Raw genomic sequence first — 17,633 nt, 5'->3', positions numbered from 1 at the left:
ACCCACTGAGCAAGGCCAGGGATCAAACCTGTAACCTCATGGTTCTTAGTCGGATTTGGATTCGTTAGCCACCACGCCACGACGGGAACTCCTGTTGGAAGTTTTTTAATCACAGTTTCAATTTCAATATTTGTGATTGGTCCATTCATCTTTTCCACTTCATCTTGGTTTAGTCTTGGAAAATTGTACTTTTCTACAAATTTGTCCATTTCTTCTAGGTTGTCCATTCTATTGGCATAGAGTTGCTTGTAGTAGTCTCTTATGATTCTTTGTATTTCTGCGATGTCTGCTGTAACTTCTTTTTCATTTCTAATTGTATTGATTTGACTCCTCTCTCTCTTTTTCTTGATGAGTCTGGCTAAAGGTTTATCGACTTTGTTGATCTTTTCAAAGAACCAGCTTTTAGTTTCATTGACCTTTTCTATGGGTTTCTTCATTTATATTTATTTCTGCTCTGATCTTTATGATTTCTTTCCTAATGCTAACTTTGGGTTTTGTCCTTTTTTCTCCAGTTGCTTTAGATGTAAAGTTAGGTTGTTCATTTGGAATTTTTCTTATTTCCTGAGATAGGCTTGTATTGCTATAAACTTCCCTCCTAGAACTGCTTCTCCTGCATCCCATAGGTTTTGGATTGTTGTGTCTTTGTTGTCAATTGCTTCTAAGTATTTTTAAATTTCCTCTTTGATTTCTTCAGTATTCCATTGGTTGTTTAGTAGCAAGTTGTTTAGTCTCCACGTGTTTGTGGTTTTTGGCAGTTTTTTTCCTTGTTGTTGATTTCCAGTCATATAGCATTGTGGTCGGAAAAGATATGTAATAAAATTTCAGTTTTCTTAAATTTACCGAGGCTTGTTTTGTGGCCCAGAATGAGATCTACCCTAGAAAATGTTCCGTGTGCCTTGAGAAGAATGTGTATTCTACTGCTTTTGGATGGAATGTTCTATAAATATCTATTAAGTCCATGTTGTCTAATGTATCATTTAAGGCCTGTGTTTCCTTGTTAATTTTCTGTCTGGATGCTCTGTCCATTGCTGTAAGTGGAGTGTTAAAGTTCCCTGTTCTTACTGTGTTATTTTCAGTTTCTCCTTTTAAGGTTGTTAGCAGTTGCCTTATGTATTGAAGTGATCCTATGTTGGGTTTATTTATATTTACAATTGTTACATCTTCTTGGATTGATCCTTTGACATTATGTAATGTCCTCGTTTTTCTCCTATTATATTTTTTATTTTAAGATCTATTTTGTCTGATAAGAGTATTGCTACTCCAGCTTGCTTTTGATTTCCATTTCCATGGAATATTTTCTTCCATCCTCTCACTTTCAGTTGGTATGTGTCGCTAGAACTGAAGTGGGTCTCTTGAAGACAGCGTGTATATGGTTCTTGTTTTTGTATCCTTTTGGCCAGTCTGTGTCTTTTGGTTAGGTCATTTAATCCATTTACATTTAAGGTAATTATTTATATGTATGTTCTCATTGCCATTTTATTATTTGTTTGGGATTTGTTTTTGTTGGTCTTTTTTCTTCCCTTCCTTTGTTCTCTTGTGGTTTGAAGACTATCTTTAGTGTTGTGTTTGGATTGCTTTTTCTTATTTGTGTGTGTTTCTGTTGTAGATTTTTGGTTTGCAGTTATCATGAAATTTTGATACAGGAGTCTAAATATATATATATATATATAAAACAATATATATACATATAATATATATAACAATATATATAATATATATATAAAATATATATAACAATATATAAGATTGTTTTAAGTTGGTTGTTTTAAGATTGTTTTGGTCTCTGCAAAACCAAAACATTTATGTGACTTGATTTATTGCAATATTTGGAGTCAGGAACTGAATCTTCAGTATCTCCTAGCTGTGCCGGTATATATCTCAGGGAAATCCAAAATTATATCCCTTTCTCTAACTATAAAAATCAATTCTAAATGAGTTGAGCTAAATTATAAAAGATACATCTTTAAGACCTGAGAAAATATAGATGGCCTGTCTTTCTGACCTTGTGCAGTAGGACAGAACTGTGATTCCAAAGATCTCTGAAATGCAGCTTATTTGATAGTAATGTTCAAATTGGTTGACAAAGTTAAGATGGTGATACAAGTGGTGATATAGTGGATACAATCGAGTTGTTGTCTTTTAAGCTTCCAATAACAAATTAAATTTCACTCAACCTCTCTACAACACATAAACTATTTCTTCACCTTTTAGGTTATTGCCAGTACAGTTGATCCATGACCAACACAAGGGTTAGGGGCATATTTAAAAATCCCAATAAAATTTTACAGTTGGTCCTCTGTTTCCCTGGTTCCACATCCTCTGACTGAACTAACTGTGGATGAATCGGGTAGTACTGTAGTGATTCAGATTTCTGAATGTAAGTGAACCTACTAATTTCAAATCCATGTTGTTGAAGGATGGGCTGTACTTAATTTCTTTGAGCCTTTTACTGGCAGCTTTACTTGTTTCCTTTAAGCATTTTTTGTTTTGTTTCCTTTTATGGCTGCACCCTTGGCATATGGAAGTGCCAGCGCCAGGGATCAAGTCCAAGCTGCAGCTGCAGCCTTTGCCATAATGGCAGCACCACCAAATCCTTTACCCACTGCGCCAGGCCAGTGATTGAACCAGTGCCCACAGAGACAAGCCAGATCATTAATCCACTGCACCAGAGCAGGAATTCCCCCTCTAAGCATTTTGGTGCAATGCAGCACCTCTTTTCAGTATCTTAAGTTTTATCAACTAGGAAATTGTACATGTAAGTATAATGTTGGGCATTTTTTGTTTTTTAAGGCCACACCTGCGGCACATGGAAGTTCCCAGGTTAGGGGTCTAATCAGTGCTATAGCTGCCAGCATGCCACGGCAACACTGGATTCAAGCTGCATCTTCGACCTTGCTGCAGCTTCCAGCAACACTGGATCCTTAACCCACTGAATGAGGCCAGGAATCGAACCCACATCCTTATGGACACTATGTCAGGTTATTAACCCTCTGAGCCACAATGGGAACTCCATTTTTTTAATAATGTTTATAAACTTTATGAAAAATTGACTCTTAAGAGTTCTTGTCATGACTCAGCAGAAACAAATTTGACTAGTATCTATGAGGACTCAGGTTTGATCCCTGGCCTCGCTCAGTGGGTTAAGGATCCAGCGTTGCTGTGAGCTGTGGTGTGGGTGCCATACGTAGCTCAGATCTGGCCTTGCTGTAGGCAGGCAGCTATGGTTCTGATTCAACCCCTAGCCTGGGAACCTCCATATGCGGAAGGCAAGGCCCTAAAAAGAAAAAAAAAAAAATCATCTCTGAGAAATTCCTAGTATATATTCATTCTGCTTTCCTATTATATATGTTTATCACTGTTCCATGTCCTCCAATAGACTAGAAGACTTCTTTGTCACCAGTAGGCCTCACTATTACACTAGTTACCATGGGGTAGGAAAGGATTTCTCAAAAGAAGAGGGACGAATTTTTAGCATAAAAGAAAAAAATGTAAATAAATTTGTCTACATTAAAATTAGGAAAAGACAAACCACAGAATGGAAGAACATGTAACTCAACAAAACAAAAGATTGACAAAGGATTATTCATATGTAAAAATGATTTATTGATTTCTCTTTAAAAATAAATGATAAAAGACAACCCACTAGAAAAAAATGAGCAAGACATAACCAGGAATTTCACAGACAAGGAAACATGTATAGCCAGTAAACATGAAAAAAATGCCAATAATTAGGGAAATACAAATTAAGACCCTGAGACATACATCTGTATCCAAGTAGATTGGTAAATATTAAGTGTAGCAATACCAAGAGCTCAAGAGGAAGTGGGTAGTGGTAACTTTTACACCCTGCCCACAGGAATGTAAATTAGTGTAGCTGCTTTGGAAAATAATTGGCTTTCCTGAAAAGCTGAAAATTTGTATAACTTAATTGCTACCTAACATACCCACTCAAGAAATCTTTACAAATAGACACCTTAAAACAAAAATATTCACAGCAGCAATATTAGTAAGAAAAAAATAAAAATGACTCAAATAGTTTTCATAGGTAACTAAATAAACAAGTTCTGTTTTACTGACCCAATGGATTATTATAATTCCATGAAAATATATGAATTATTGCTATACATAATCACATGCATGAATTGGGGAATATGAGTGAAAAACAAGTATTAGAAAACTATAGTTTGCTCAAAAATACATGTAACTAAACTATATTGTTCACACACGACATTTATGATGAAACTAATTTGTAGCTATATAAACTCAAAAATCAGGGTATAGATTGCTTCAGGGTGGAGAAGGGGGGAGGGGCATGGTATGGGGAAATATAGGTAAATGCTATTTACTGGTGTCATTTGGTTGAATGGTGGGTGGTTCAAAACTATGCAGTATTTTCAGTATGTTGTTATGCTTCATAATTAGCACGTATTTTTATGTATCAAGTGCATAAAACTTTGAGATAAATATGCCTTTAGGTAGCCTATTCATCCCCAAGTTTTTAGAAATTTTCACTAGTTTGGACCTTTTCCGAAGGCCCTGAGATGAACCATGGTTAGATGTTTTTGTAGGACTTAAAAAAGTAAGATGTTTTCAATGTAATCATTTAAGACTGCTCTCTTGATCTTGATTTCTCCTTACCTTTGTATCACCTGGCAGTAGAACAGCGTCAGGCATTTTGTGACTGGAGATTAGACTTAGTGTGGTTTTGATAGGATATATTTGTGGCTCACAGTCACTTTTGAGTATAGGCAATATTGACTATCAGCCTGATTGTAATGGGAATTCTGTGGTGCCTGGCACCTGAAATATGTAATTAGTGAAGAACCAAAGATTGAAATTTATGGAGGCAGAAGATAGGAAAGTTTTTCCAGTTATTTGATGTTTAAAATTATAAGTAGGGAGAATTCCCTGGTGGCTGACTGGTTAAGGATCAGGCATTGTCATTGTGGTGATTTGGGTCACTACCATAGCTCGGGTTCATTCGATGGCTCTGGAACTTCTGGATGCAGCAGGCATGGAAAAAACAAAATAAGTAGGGGATTTAGTTCTCATAGATTTCCAGTCAAAAGAGAACTTTTCTTTTGTTAGAAGTACATCCAGTAACATGACACATTCAATTAAAAATTCACCATATATGGTGGGTTTTTTAAATTGGATTTCTGCCTTTCAAATAAAATGTGTTTTTATGGGGTACAAAGCTGCAGCAGTACCAATAAGAATTTATGTCTTTAGGTGAAGTTGATTGTTTTATGCATACTGATTGTCAATTTAAAAACTAACCCAGAGCAGACTGACAAATTGTGGCATATTCAAATGATGGGATACAGCAACAAGAAAGAAACAGTCTACCGTCACACACAATATGTGTGTGAATCTCAAAAATATACAGAAGAGTGAAAGAAGCCAGACACTAAAGTACTTTATAATTTCATTTGTTTAAAGTATAAAAGCTGGCCTAGGCTCATCTGTGCTATTAGAAGACAGGATATCATTCACCCCTGGGAGGGGGAGAGCCAGTAACTAAAAGGAGTATGAGGGGACTTCTAAGGAACTGGAATTATTCTCTTTTTTATTCTTTCATTTTTATAGGGTTTTTTTTTCCAGTCTTCATTTTTTTAATTTTAATGTTTTTAACTCAATTAATTTTATTACATTTATAGTTATACAACAATCATCACAACCCAGTTTTACAGCATTTCCATCCCAGATCGCCAGCCCATCCCTCCCATGCCCCTAACCTGTCTCCTTTGAAAACCATAAGTTTTTTAAAGTCTGTGAGTCAGTGCCTGTTCCACTAAGAAGTTCACTGTGTCCTTTTTTAAGATTCCACATTTAAGTGACAGCATATGACAGTATCTCACTGACAGACTTCATTTTTTTTTAAGAGTAGTTTTAGACTCACAGCAAAATTAAGCGGAAGATAGCCTCCCCCATTATCAACAACCATAGGATATGTGTGCTTTTCTGTATGTATATTATACTTAAGTAAAAGGTTTGAAAAAGAAAAAGACTTCAAAAATGAAAAAACGTAAGAATTGATCAGTTTTGCTAGAGAAAAACTTTGATTTGTCCAGTTTTTCTCAGTGGGGAATATTATAAAAATAGTCTTTATGAAGAGGCACACAGTATATAGTTATATAGGAAAAATAGAATTTTATATCAAGCCTTTAATTAATGAAAGTGTACTATTTTTCCGGGTTTTCTTATGTTTATGTTTACATAACAGGTTTTTGAAATTTGAACTTTGTCATTTTTTTTTTCTTGCTATAAATAAATATTCACCTCAACCTTTAGGTACAAATCCTAGAACTTTTCCTGATCAAATGGTATACTGAATAAAAAGAATATAGTAAATGAAAACTTCAAGTAAGAAAATAGATAATGATAAATTATTCAGGTGGTTTGACTGAATTATTGTACCTTAAAAGGTCTTCGATTCTGTCTTTGAGTAATAAGGGCTCTATAGGAAGTTCTGTTGTGGCTCAGCGGTAATAAACCCAACTGGTGTCCATGAGGAGGCAGGTTCGATACCTGACCTCACTTATTAAGGATCCAGCATTGCCATGAGCTGTAGTGTAGGTTGCAGACACAGCTTGGATCCCACTGGTCGTGGCTGTGGTGTAGGCCAGCAGCTGTAGCTCAGATTTGTCCCCTATCTGGGAACTCCCATATGCAATGGGCGCGGCCCTAAAAAGACCAAAAAAAAAAAAAAATCTAAGTCTGGAAAGATAGTCTCAATGTTATTTTAGTATTGTAAATATATGTTAGCTTTTGTTTGCTAGAGAAATGGATTTAAAATATGGTATCTTAAATTCTAGGATATAAAAAATGGCAAGTCCAGATAGAAGTAAACGGAAGATATTAAAAGCCAAAAAAACAATGCCTGCAAGTTGCCGGAAGCAAATAGAGATCTTGAAAAAGTCAAAGAATGTTGTTGAAGCACCGAAAACAGCAGCTCCTGGGAATAATGTGTCAAGTGATAATCAGAATTCAAGTACTGGTATCATTAGCAAATGTAGACATTTTGAAAATGATGCTTCTTCAGTGGAGTCTTCCAAAAATTCAGTATGTTCACCAAAAAGTAAATTATTTTCTCAGAATTTAATAAAACCACCAGAAATTGTTGATTCAGAACCAAGATTGGAATACACTGAAGAACAAGTTGGGTACCCTTATGAAAAACCAAGTGAAACAGTACAGTCTCCCGGGAAACTCTTTACACAAGAGGCAGAAGATTCACAAAACACTTCTGAAAACCATTTTGAATGTCAGGCAAATATAACAAGATCCTGTTTTGAACATGAAGAGAATTGTGATATGAAATCCATTTGCTGTCATCCATCCAGGGAACTGACTGGTGTAGTTCAAATGCCAAAGTCTTCAATAACCAATACCTTGGATGTTAAGAGAATTGATAAGATAGTTTCCTATTTAGAAACAAACTTCAACTCTGAGTTACATGATAAAAGGCAAAATGACATTTTAAGTTCAGATACCCCTTTTGTGCCTGTAGATAAAATACCTAAGTTGGTAAATTCAGTCATTTCCAGTAACTGTGCTGCTGACATTTTGAAAAGTGAAGAATCCTGTAGAACCTGTCATTCCAGCATTTTAAATTGTCAAAGTACAGACACAACGTGGCTGCCCTCACTTGACACTGATAGTAATAACAGTAAGTATATACTTAAGCATCTGTTGAAGAAATTAAAATAGTTACTTTTCTTTGGGGGATTTTATAATTTCAGATATAAAAACAGTAGAGCACATATAGACAGGAAAAAAGTAAATGATGACAATAGTTGTTTCAGAGTATCTTGTTTCTGAACCATTCTTGGCGGGAGAGGGGTAATGGTATCCTCTGTGTCTAAAGGGAAATAAATTCTGGGAAAGAAGGAATCAGTCACTTTGAGAGTACAAAATCAAAAGGTGGTTTATGGCAGTCGTTTGATTTATTTCATTTACTTTCTTTTTTTGAAATTTTATTAGATTAATGAGGCTAGTTGAAAGAGAGAGTGGGTTTTTTAAATTGCTGGTGAACCCATTTCTTTCCATAGAAGTTGACCTGTATATCACATGCTGAATATAAGCTGATAGATAATAGGGACATATATGCATATACATACATGCAGGTATGTGTGTAAAGTGAGAGAGAAATGCATCAAATCATTAACCAGTGAAGTTCTAGGGTTATAAAATAGCAAAAGTAATTTCATTGAAAGTAGAGTGTTTTTGTAGGTTAATGAAATAGAAGAAAAGATTGATTTCATAGGAAAAAATTATATGTGTTTTCTCGGCTAGGCTTCAGGGTGATCATTTAACAAGATGAATTTCAAATTGCTAAAAATAATAGAATCGCCTATTAAAAATATGTAGGACTGCATAAGTAACTATAAAAATAGACTGCTTAAGTAACTGTAAACAGAAGATCAAATGCTATAACTTGTTCAGTTTTTGTTGGAATTAAATGTATATTAAATAAGGTTGAAGGGAAAGTCTATCTAGAGACCAGGACCCTACTTAAGATACTCTTTTTTTTTTTTTAAGGATTAGTTTGTCAGAATTTTTTATACAGTTAGATTTTCTAAAAAAATGCTGCCATGGTCATGTTTTAGATTTTACTGCTTAGAGGCCTGTAAGTTAGAGAATTCCCCTGATTCCTTCATTAGAAGGAATATTTTTATCTCTGATGTTTCCATCTCCCAAGGCCATAATCAGAAGAAGAGGATGTTTTCAGAAAGCAAAGAAAATGTTAAGCGTGTGAAAACTTCAGAGCAAATTAATGAAAATATTTGTGTAGCTCTGGAAAAGCAAACGGCATTGCTGGAACAGGTAAAATATTGGGGCTTAAATATTTGCTTCAGAAACTTTTGATTAGTAAAAATTGACGAAGGTTAATCTACGCAGTGAGTACGGATGACTTTCACTTGATGCACAGCTTGTACATAAAATCTGGGAGTTCCCATTGTGGCTCAGTGGATTAAGAATCTGACTAGTATCCATTAGGATGCAGGTTCAATTCCTGGCCTCACTCAGTGGGTGTTAAGGATCCCGTGTTGCTGCAAGCTGCAGTGTAGGTTGCAGATGTGTCTTGGATCTGGTGTGGCTGTGGCATAGGCCAGTAGTTATAGCTCCAATTCAGACTCTAGCCTCGAAGCTTCCATATGCTGCAGGTGCTGCCAAAACACACACACACACACACACACACACGCACACACACACACACACACACCCTGAATCCTCAGGCGGAAGTATTAGGGAAAGATATGCTGCAGGTGCTGCCAAAACACACACACACACACACACACACACACACACACACACACCCTGAATCCTCAGGCGGAAGTATTAGGGAAAGATATGCTGCAGGTGCTGCCAAAACACACACACACACACACACACACACACACACACACACCCTGAATCCTCAGGCGGAAGTATTAGGGAAAGATATGCTGCAGGTGCTGCCAAAACACACACACACACACACACACACACACACACACCCTGAATCCTCAGGCGGAAGTATTAGGGAAAGATATGCTGCAGGTGCTGCCAAAACACACACACACACACACACACACACACACACACACACACACCCTGAATCCTCAGGCGGAAGTATTAGGGAAAGATAATTGTTACATCACCAAAACATCTCCAGATCCTTGAAAATGATCCTATGCAGAGTTACCGACAGAAACGTCTGGGTGGAGGGCTAACGTAGACAGAAAATGAGCTTTTCAGTCAGTATTATGCTCAAATCTCTTTTGAGCTTTGTGAACAATCTCTTTTGTACTGGTCATGGGGTTCTTTGATATGCAGATATAGCTGTTTGTAGACCTTATCATAGCTGACCACTACTTCATAGACTCAGGCAACTCAGAAGTCCATTGCAAAGTCCTGCTACATTCAGGTTTACTTACCCCAATTTCCAAGTTTACACAGATATGCAGTAATATCTAACATTTTGCTTTTATAGCATCATGAAATGCATGCTTTTATTTTTGCCTTATTTCATCTCATTGTAGTACAGTTTCCATACATATCTAATCGACTCTGAGTTTGAGTCATGTGCTTTAATTTTAGTAGGTTCTGTAATCAATATTTGTTTTGATGATCATGGTTTGCTGTTTTATTACCACTGAAAAGCCACAAATAAAAGTCATTATGTGATAGATTAATGTGTCTGTCATTAGCTGTAATGGACTAACGTCCCAATCCAAACTATCCTGCTGTTTCAGAAACAAAAAGACTGTTGTTTCTAAAACAAGCTATTATGATTATATAGTTACATATGAGATGAATACATAATAAATGGAAACCTTTTTGAAAGGCTCATGAAGAATCAGCTTAAAAGATGAATCAGGAGTTCCCGTCGTGGCTCAGTGGTTAACGAATCCGACTAGGAACCATGAGGTTGCGGGTTCGGTCCCTGGCCTCGCTCAGTGGGTTAAGGATCCGGCGTTGCCGTGAGCTGTGGTATAGGCTGCAGACACGACTCGGATCCCGCGTTGCTGTGGCTCTGGCGTAGGCCAGTGGCTACAGCTCTGATTCAACCCCTAGCCTGGGAACCTCCATATGCCGCGGGAGCGGCCCAAGAAACAGCAAAAAGACAAAAAAAAAAAAAAAAAAAAGATGAATCAGCAGTCTCCCCCTTTCTATCTTATTCTCTTCTGCAAGACCGAAGGAGACATTAATTTTAAAAAATGTGTAAATACTCTATTGTTTGCAGGGAAGGGGTAGCAGAATATATGTTAAGCATGGATCTAGCTTAAGAGGTTGGAGACTGTTGCTGTGTCTAATTCCTATTGATTAGTATTTGAATTCAGACATAAGTTCTGATATGGACATATAAAGACAAAATTTGAACATTTTAGTTTTACTGGCTCAGAAAAATCAGTGTTTTCATTCACTACTGTTATCTCCCTCACAAAATACTTGGTCCAATTTGACACAGAAAATGGTCCTTTCCAGTGAGGTTTAGGGAATTCGGTGTGTGTGTTATCCTCCCTCACCACTACCACCAAAGTTTCTTGCACATTGTCCAGAGACAACATGGGTTTTAGCTAATTCCTGTCTTTTATCTGTCAGTAACTAGCTCTCCCTCACTTGTTGTTTTGATTCCTGTCTAAACAGTTAGTTCTCTAAATCACATCTGTTTCTATTTCTTTTTTTTTTGCTTTTTAGGGCCGCATCCACGGCATATGGAGGTTCCCAGGCTAGGGGTCAAATCGGAGCTGTAGCTGCTGGCCTACGCCACAGCAACACGGAATCTGAGTCGTGTCTGCAACCTACACCACAGCTCATGGCAATGCCTGATCCCTGACCCACTGAGCAAGGCCAGGGATCAAACCTGCATCCTCATGGATGCTAGTTGGATTTGCTTCCACTGCACCACAATGGGAACTCCTTTTCTTTCTTTCTTTTTTTTTTAATTTGATTTCATTGGAGTGTAGCTGACTTAAAATGTTGTATTAGTTTCAGGTGTACAGCAAAGTGAATCAGCCGTACATATAAATGTATCCATTCTTTTTTTTTTTTTTTTTACCATATAGGTTATTACAAACTTGAATTCCAGTATAATAGGGCCTCCCATTCTGATACTGTTCTTTCCTACTGAGAGAGTTCCAGAGCTGTTGAATCTTTATCTTTTGAAGTTTCATAAGGATCTTAGCCTAGTTGATTCCAGTTAAATTACTGATGTGGGGGGTTTGTTTTCTAAAGTCCAAGTTATTCATTCTACCCACCATCATGGAAAGTTGAGGTAGATTGTATTTGTGTACTTTGTGTGTGTGTATACATGCACACATACATATATACTTATAAACATTTATATATATGTAAATTATATATATAATTGCCAGCTTTTCACCCTTTAGGCCACTTTGCCTGCCATCTGCAAATTTTAGCTAGGACTTCATTTGATTCCATAATTTCAGACAAATTACCACCAGCAGAAGGTATTTGTGAGGTATTTGGTGGTTACTGTCTCTTGCTAAGAAGAGACAACTAACTGAGAGCAAATACCCACTCTACACTAGAGGAATAACCCCTTGGTGGGCAGTTAATGCAAAAGAACCAAGTTTTAAAAGAGTCTGTTTCTAACTGAATCACCAGGAGTATTTGTTTAAATTGTGGTGTCTTAGGCTACTAGTTGAAGACTGTTGTTTTAAGACACTCCATTCTCAAACTTACATGATGAGAATCATTAGTGGTGCCTGTTAATTATACAACTTTCCAGGCCTCTTTCCAGGAAATGTTTCCGTGAATCCAAAGTAGGGCCTAGGAATTTGTGATGTTAACAAGTATTCCATGTGATTCTTTCTCACCAGGAAAGTTTGAAGAACGCTGTGTGGTTTTTGCTTCTTAGCAAAAGAGTATTTCCATATTCAAAACAGTTGCAGAGTTCCTGTCGTGGCGCAGTGGTTAACGAATCCGACTAGGAACCATGAGGTTGCGGGTTCGGTCCCTGCCCTTGCTCAGTGGGTTAACGATCCGGCATTGCCGTGAGCTGTGGTGTAGGTTGCAGACGTGGCTCAGATCCTGCGTTGCTGTGGCTCTGGCGTAGGCCGGTGGCTACAGCTCCGATTGGACCCCTAGCCTGGGAACCTCCATATGCCGCGGGAGTGGCCCAAAGAAATAGCAAAAAGACAAAAAACAAAACAAAACAAAACAAAAAAAAACAGTTGCCTATGTTTCTCCAAGATTCATCAGAGTATGGGCTTACATATTGACCCTAGTCAGTGAGCTAGCAAGCATGCAGTAATCCATAAAAATCACATATGGGTGACAGGTAATGGCTGTCAGTAAAAATAGTATGAGTTTCTGAGCACTTATTTACATAATATATTTTGAGTAGCTATTAATTCAATCAAATATTTAAAAGTTGTGAGTATAAATGACAATCACGTGTAATGTTGAGAAGCCACTTTAAAAACGTTAGTGAAGCATTACAGAAGAAATCAAGGAGAGAATAATATTGGAGAGCAAGAATAATTGGGAATGAGAAGGAAAAATAATCAAATACTGAATATGATTTGGGAATAATCAAATAAAATTACTGAATGACTAATCATCCAGGTGACATCAGTATAAAAGAGTTTAATATAGAAACTGTGGTGTAATTTTGAGCACCGTGAAGCAAGGTATTAGGGGAAAGATATAAATATTGCTAATAAATATCTTGTAAATATATCATGACAGGTTTCATTATTAAGAGAAACTACTCTGCTGTGAAAGTTGTTTAAAGGAGGATACACATTGAGCAAAATGCTGCAGTGGATATTTCTGAATGAATGGTTCAGCAGAGCTATTTGTATCAGTGGGCAATGAGATTAATTATACTCCCTAAAAATAGGCTGGTCTTTCTAGAAACCAGCCAGTTAATGAAATGGATTAGTGTTTCATGTTCTAATTACTATAACCTGACAGAATAGCATGCATTATGCCAGATAGCATTAGTTAAACAATTGTCTTTGGCCTCTTTCAGTTTTAACAATAAGAAAGTCACCCTTGTCCCCACAAAAAAAAAAAAAAAAACTGTAAATAAAGGAGATTGTCTTGCACGTTTATTTCTTTTCAATTCAGTGTTTTCTACTTTATGGAGCTCTTATCCTTTTATTTTCTTATGAAAATCCTATCAGCATCCATAACAAAAAAAATCCTATGAGATATCAACGTTATATGACATCTGCCCATTTGTGGTCAAGGTAAATGAAGCTCAGAGATGTTACAGTTTCCCAAAAGGTCACATAAACTTGTTAATGACAGGGTCAAGGCTCAAATTTTCATAATTTGCTCTATATCTAGTGTAAATCAACCAATCATTTTCACTGGACTTGGGTTTTCAGATAAGTTGAGTCCCTTTTTATGGAGGGGACTTTTATTTAAAAATATAAATGTGATGTATATAAGCTTTTATTGTTCCTTTAATTGAATTATGGGATTCATCTGAAACTATAGGAAACTAATTTTAGCACTAGGAGACAAGTTTTTGTTTGTTTGTTTGTTTGTTTTTTTTCCCCTACGGCCTCTCCTACAGCAGAGACTAAGTTTAATTTTTAACTCAGATATTTAAATATAGATGTGGTCTGCTCAATTTGACATTTAACTTTTATAAAACTTACTGATATAGTGATATAAAAATGAAGTACATTTTATTGGTCACAGTAAATCCAGAAAAGAGCAAAGCTGTTTTTAAGAAGTAGAAGATAAAATTGCTTTTAAATTTGAAACATGGGCTGTTTTGGTTTTTATTTTAAAATTCTAGGTCAAACATTTGATTCGACAGGAGATCTGTAGTATAAATTACAAACTATTCGATAACAAACTGAAAGAATTGACTGAACGTATTGGGAAGACACAGTGCAGGAATAAACATGAAGCGATAGCTGATCAACTCTTCGTAAGTTTCTGATTTCATTTGATTTCGTTTGAGCCCTTTTAAAAAGTAGAATTTGACATTTAACATGTTAGGAAAGGAAAACAATAAAGATGGACCCAAATCTGATCCCTAGCCACAACCCTGGTGTACTATATTATAGGTAATGGTATTTATTTATTTGCTTATTTATTTATTGCTTTTTAAGGCTGAACCCGCGGCATATGGAGGATCCCAGGCTAGGGGTCGAATCAGAGCTGCAGTTGCTGGCCTACACCACAGCTACAGCAATGCCAGATCCGAGCCGTGTCTGCAACCTACACCACAGCTCATGGCAACACCAGATCCCTAACCCACTGATCAAGGCTGGATCAAACCGATGTCCTCATGGATGTTAGATTCGCTAACTGCTGAGCCACGACAGAAACTCCCTCATAGGTAATAGAATTTATTATATCTCAGCAATATTGGCCCTTGAGAAGTACTTGTAGAACTGTCAACAGTTCTGTATCAGCTGACAGTTTCTTTTAATTCAAAATATATTCTATATTAGATATTCTACAAGTCGTTACATGCTTTCTTCAGGTTTTTTGTTTGTTTTACTCTTTGAGGTTATTAGCTAATTGGTGTTTATACCAACATTAATTTTATTGTGGACCACATAGAAGTTTGTTCTTTTTAATCTTACATTCTCAAAAGTTTTATACTAGCATCAAACCTGATTTAAATGTGTGGCTTACATAAGAATTTCTCATTTATTTGGTGGATGCCTGAGTCTCAGGAAACTATGTTGGTGAATACTTTTCTCCCCATCTCTACATGATATATTATTTGGTCCTCTGGTTTTGTGTTTGTTTTTCTTTTCTAGGCAAAAATAGCAAAACTTCAAAGACGTATTAAATCGGTATTGTTATCTCAAAGGAATTGTTTGGAACCAAACACGGTATCCAGTAATACAACCTGCAAGGTTGGTATTAATATATAGGAGTTTTGATAACTTCCTTGACCCACAATATAAGCAATTGGATTTTAAGAATGGAATATATTTCCAAACAAATATGCAAGGTTTAAAAGACAATAAATTTATACTTAGAATGTTTCTATGACTCTAATCTCTGGAGAAGATACCCTCAGGTAGCCAAAAGTAAATGTCACTTGTGTTTCTTTCACAAAGTGAGCAGAGAGGTGACTTGTGATTGCTTAGCCTGCCTCCCTCCCCACCATTTTATCATGATGAAAACTTTCAAACGTACAAAGAAAAGCTGAAAATGTGCTATTAATTTTTTTAATTTAATTATAGTCGATTTATAGTGTTCTGTCAATTTCTGCTGTGCAACAATGACCCAGTTATACATACACACACATATATATACACATTCTTTTTTTTTACATAATCCTCCTTCATTTTCCATCACAAGTGAATAGAGTTCCCTATGCGATACAGCAGGATCCCACTGCTTATCCACTCCATGTGTAATAGTTTGTATCTACTAACCTCAAATCTCCAAGTCCATGAGTTTGTTTCTTTTCTGTAGATAGGTTCATTTGTGCTGTATATTAGATTCCACGTGTAAGTGATATCATATGGTAGTTGTCCTTCTCTTTCTGACTTACTTCACTTAGTATGAGAGTCTTTAGGAGCTCCCTTTGTGGCTCAGCAGTTAACGAATCTGACTAGCATCCATGAGGACACAGGTTCATTCCCTGACCTTGCTCAGTGAGTTAAGGATTCAGCGTTGCCATGAGCTGTGGTGTAGGTCGCAGATGCAGCTCAGATCCTGTTTTCCTGTGGTTTTGGCATGGGCCAGCAGCTACAGCTCCGATTTGACCCCTAGCCTGGGAACGTCCATATGCCACAAGTATGGCCTGAAAAAAGCAAAACGAAACAAACAAACAACAACAACAACAACAAAAAAAAAAAAAAACAAGGAAAAGAGTACCTAGTTCCATCCATATTGTTGCAGGTGGCATTATTTTGTTCTTTTTATGGCTGAGTAACATTCCATTGTATCTATGTACCACATCTTAATCCATTTATCTGCCCATGGACATTTAGGTTGTTTCCATGTCTTGACTATTGTGAATAGTACTGCAATGAGCATAGGGGCGCATGTATCTTTTTCAGTGAAAGCTGTGTCCAAGTATATGCCCAGGAGTGGGATTCCTGGGTCATATGTAGTTTTCTGAGGATCATCCGTACTGTTTTCCTTAGTGGTTGTATCAGTTTACATTCCCACCAGCAGTATAGGAGGGTTCCCTTTTCTCCACACTCTCTCCAGCATTTGTTATTTGTAGACTTACTCATGATGGCCATTCTGACTGGTGTGAGGTGACCTCATTGTAGTTTTAATGTGCATTTTTCAAATAATTAGTGATGTTGAGCATTTTTTCATGTGCCTGTTGGCCATACATATGCCTTCTTTGGAGAAATGTCTATTCAGGTCTTCTGCCCATTTTTCAGTTGAGTTTTGGTTTTTTGTTTGTTTTTTGTTTTTTTGCTGTTGAGTTGTATGAGTTGTTTGTATATTTTGGAAATTAGGCCCTCGTTAGTTGCATCCTTTGAAAGTATTTTCTCCCATTCTGTAAGTTGTCTTTTTTGTTCTTCTTATGGTTTCCTTTGCTGTGCAAAAGTTTGTAAGTTTGATTAGGTCCCACTGATTTATTTTTGTTTTTATTTCTGTTGCTTGGGAGACTGACCTAAAAAAACATTTGTATGGTAGACAGCAGAAAATGCTTTACTTATGTTCTCTCCTAGGAGTTTGATGGTGTCTTGCCTTATGTTTAAGTCTTTCAGCCATTTTGAGTTGATTTTTGTGCATGGTGTGAGGGTGTGTTCTAGTTTCATTGATTCACATGCACCTGTCCAGTTTTCCCAGCACCACTTGCTGAAGGGACTGTCTTTTTCCTGTAATATGTTCTTGCCTCCTTGTTGAAGATTAATTGACCATAGGTTCTGGATTTATTTCTGTTCCATTGGTCTGTCAGTTTTTGTACCAGTACCACACTGTCTTGATTATTGTAGCTTTGTAATAGTGTCTGAAGTCTGGGAGAGAGATGCCTCCTGCTTGTTTTTTTCCCTTCAGGATTGCTTTGGCAATTCTGGGTCTTTTATGGTTCCACAAAGATTTTCGGATTGTTTGTTCTAGTTCTGTGAAAAATGGGTAATTTGATAGAGATTGCATTGAATCTGTAGATTGCTTTGGGTAGTATGGCCATTTTAAGAAAATTAATTCTTCCAGTCCATGAGCATGGA

The 17,633-nt window shown here is 36.7% G+C and overlaps 1 protein-coding gene across 8 annotated transcripts in view; it reads left to right on the top strand.

The window, feature by feature from the left end:
- Positions 1–17,633, top strand: part of ATF7IP2 (activating transcription factor 7 interacting protein 2) — a 75,485-nt gene that overhangs the window by 14,544 nt on the left and 43,308 nt on the right. For 6 of the 8 annotated variants that reach the window (XM_021086651.1, XM_021086646.1, XM_021086643.1 and 3 more), the window contains 4 exons: positions 6,819–7,672; positions 8,705–8,829; positions 14,270–14,404; positions 15,249–15,347. In XM_021086651.1, coding sequence (XP_020942310.1) covers positions 6,829–7,672; positions 8,705–8,829; positions 14,270–14,404; positions 15,249–15,347 — 1,203 coding nt within the window. In that variant the 5' untranslated portion in view covers positions 6,819–6,828. The remainder of the gene's footprint in view (positions 1–6,818; positions 7,673–8,704; positions 8,830–14,269; positions 14,405–15,248; positions 15,348–17,633) is intronic. The other 2 variants (XM_021086649.1, XM_021086648.1) reach the window with 2 other exon arrangements.

This window comes from Sus scrofa, chromosome 3, assembly GCF_000003025.6.
Source record: "Sus scrofa isolate TJ Tabasco breed Duroc chromosome 3, Sscrofa11.1, whole genome shotgun sequence".
NCBI classification, from domain to species: Eukaryota; Metazoa; Chordata; class Mammalia; order Artiodactyla; family Suidae; genus Sus; species Sus scrofa.
This window is presented reverse-complemented; position numbering and strand designations above follow the sequence as displayed.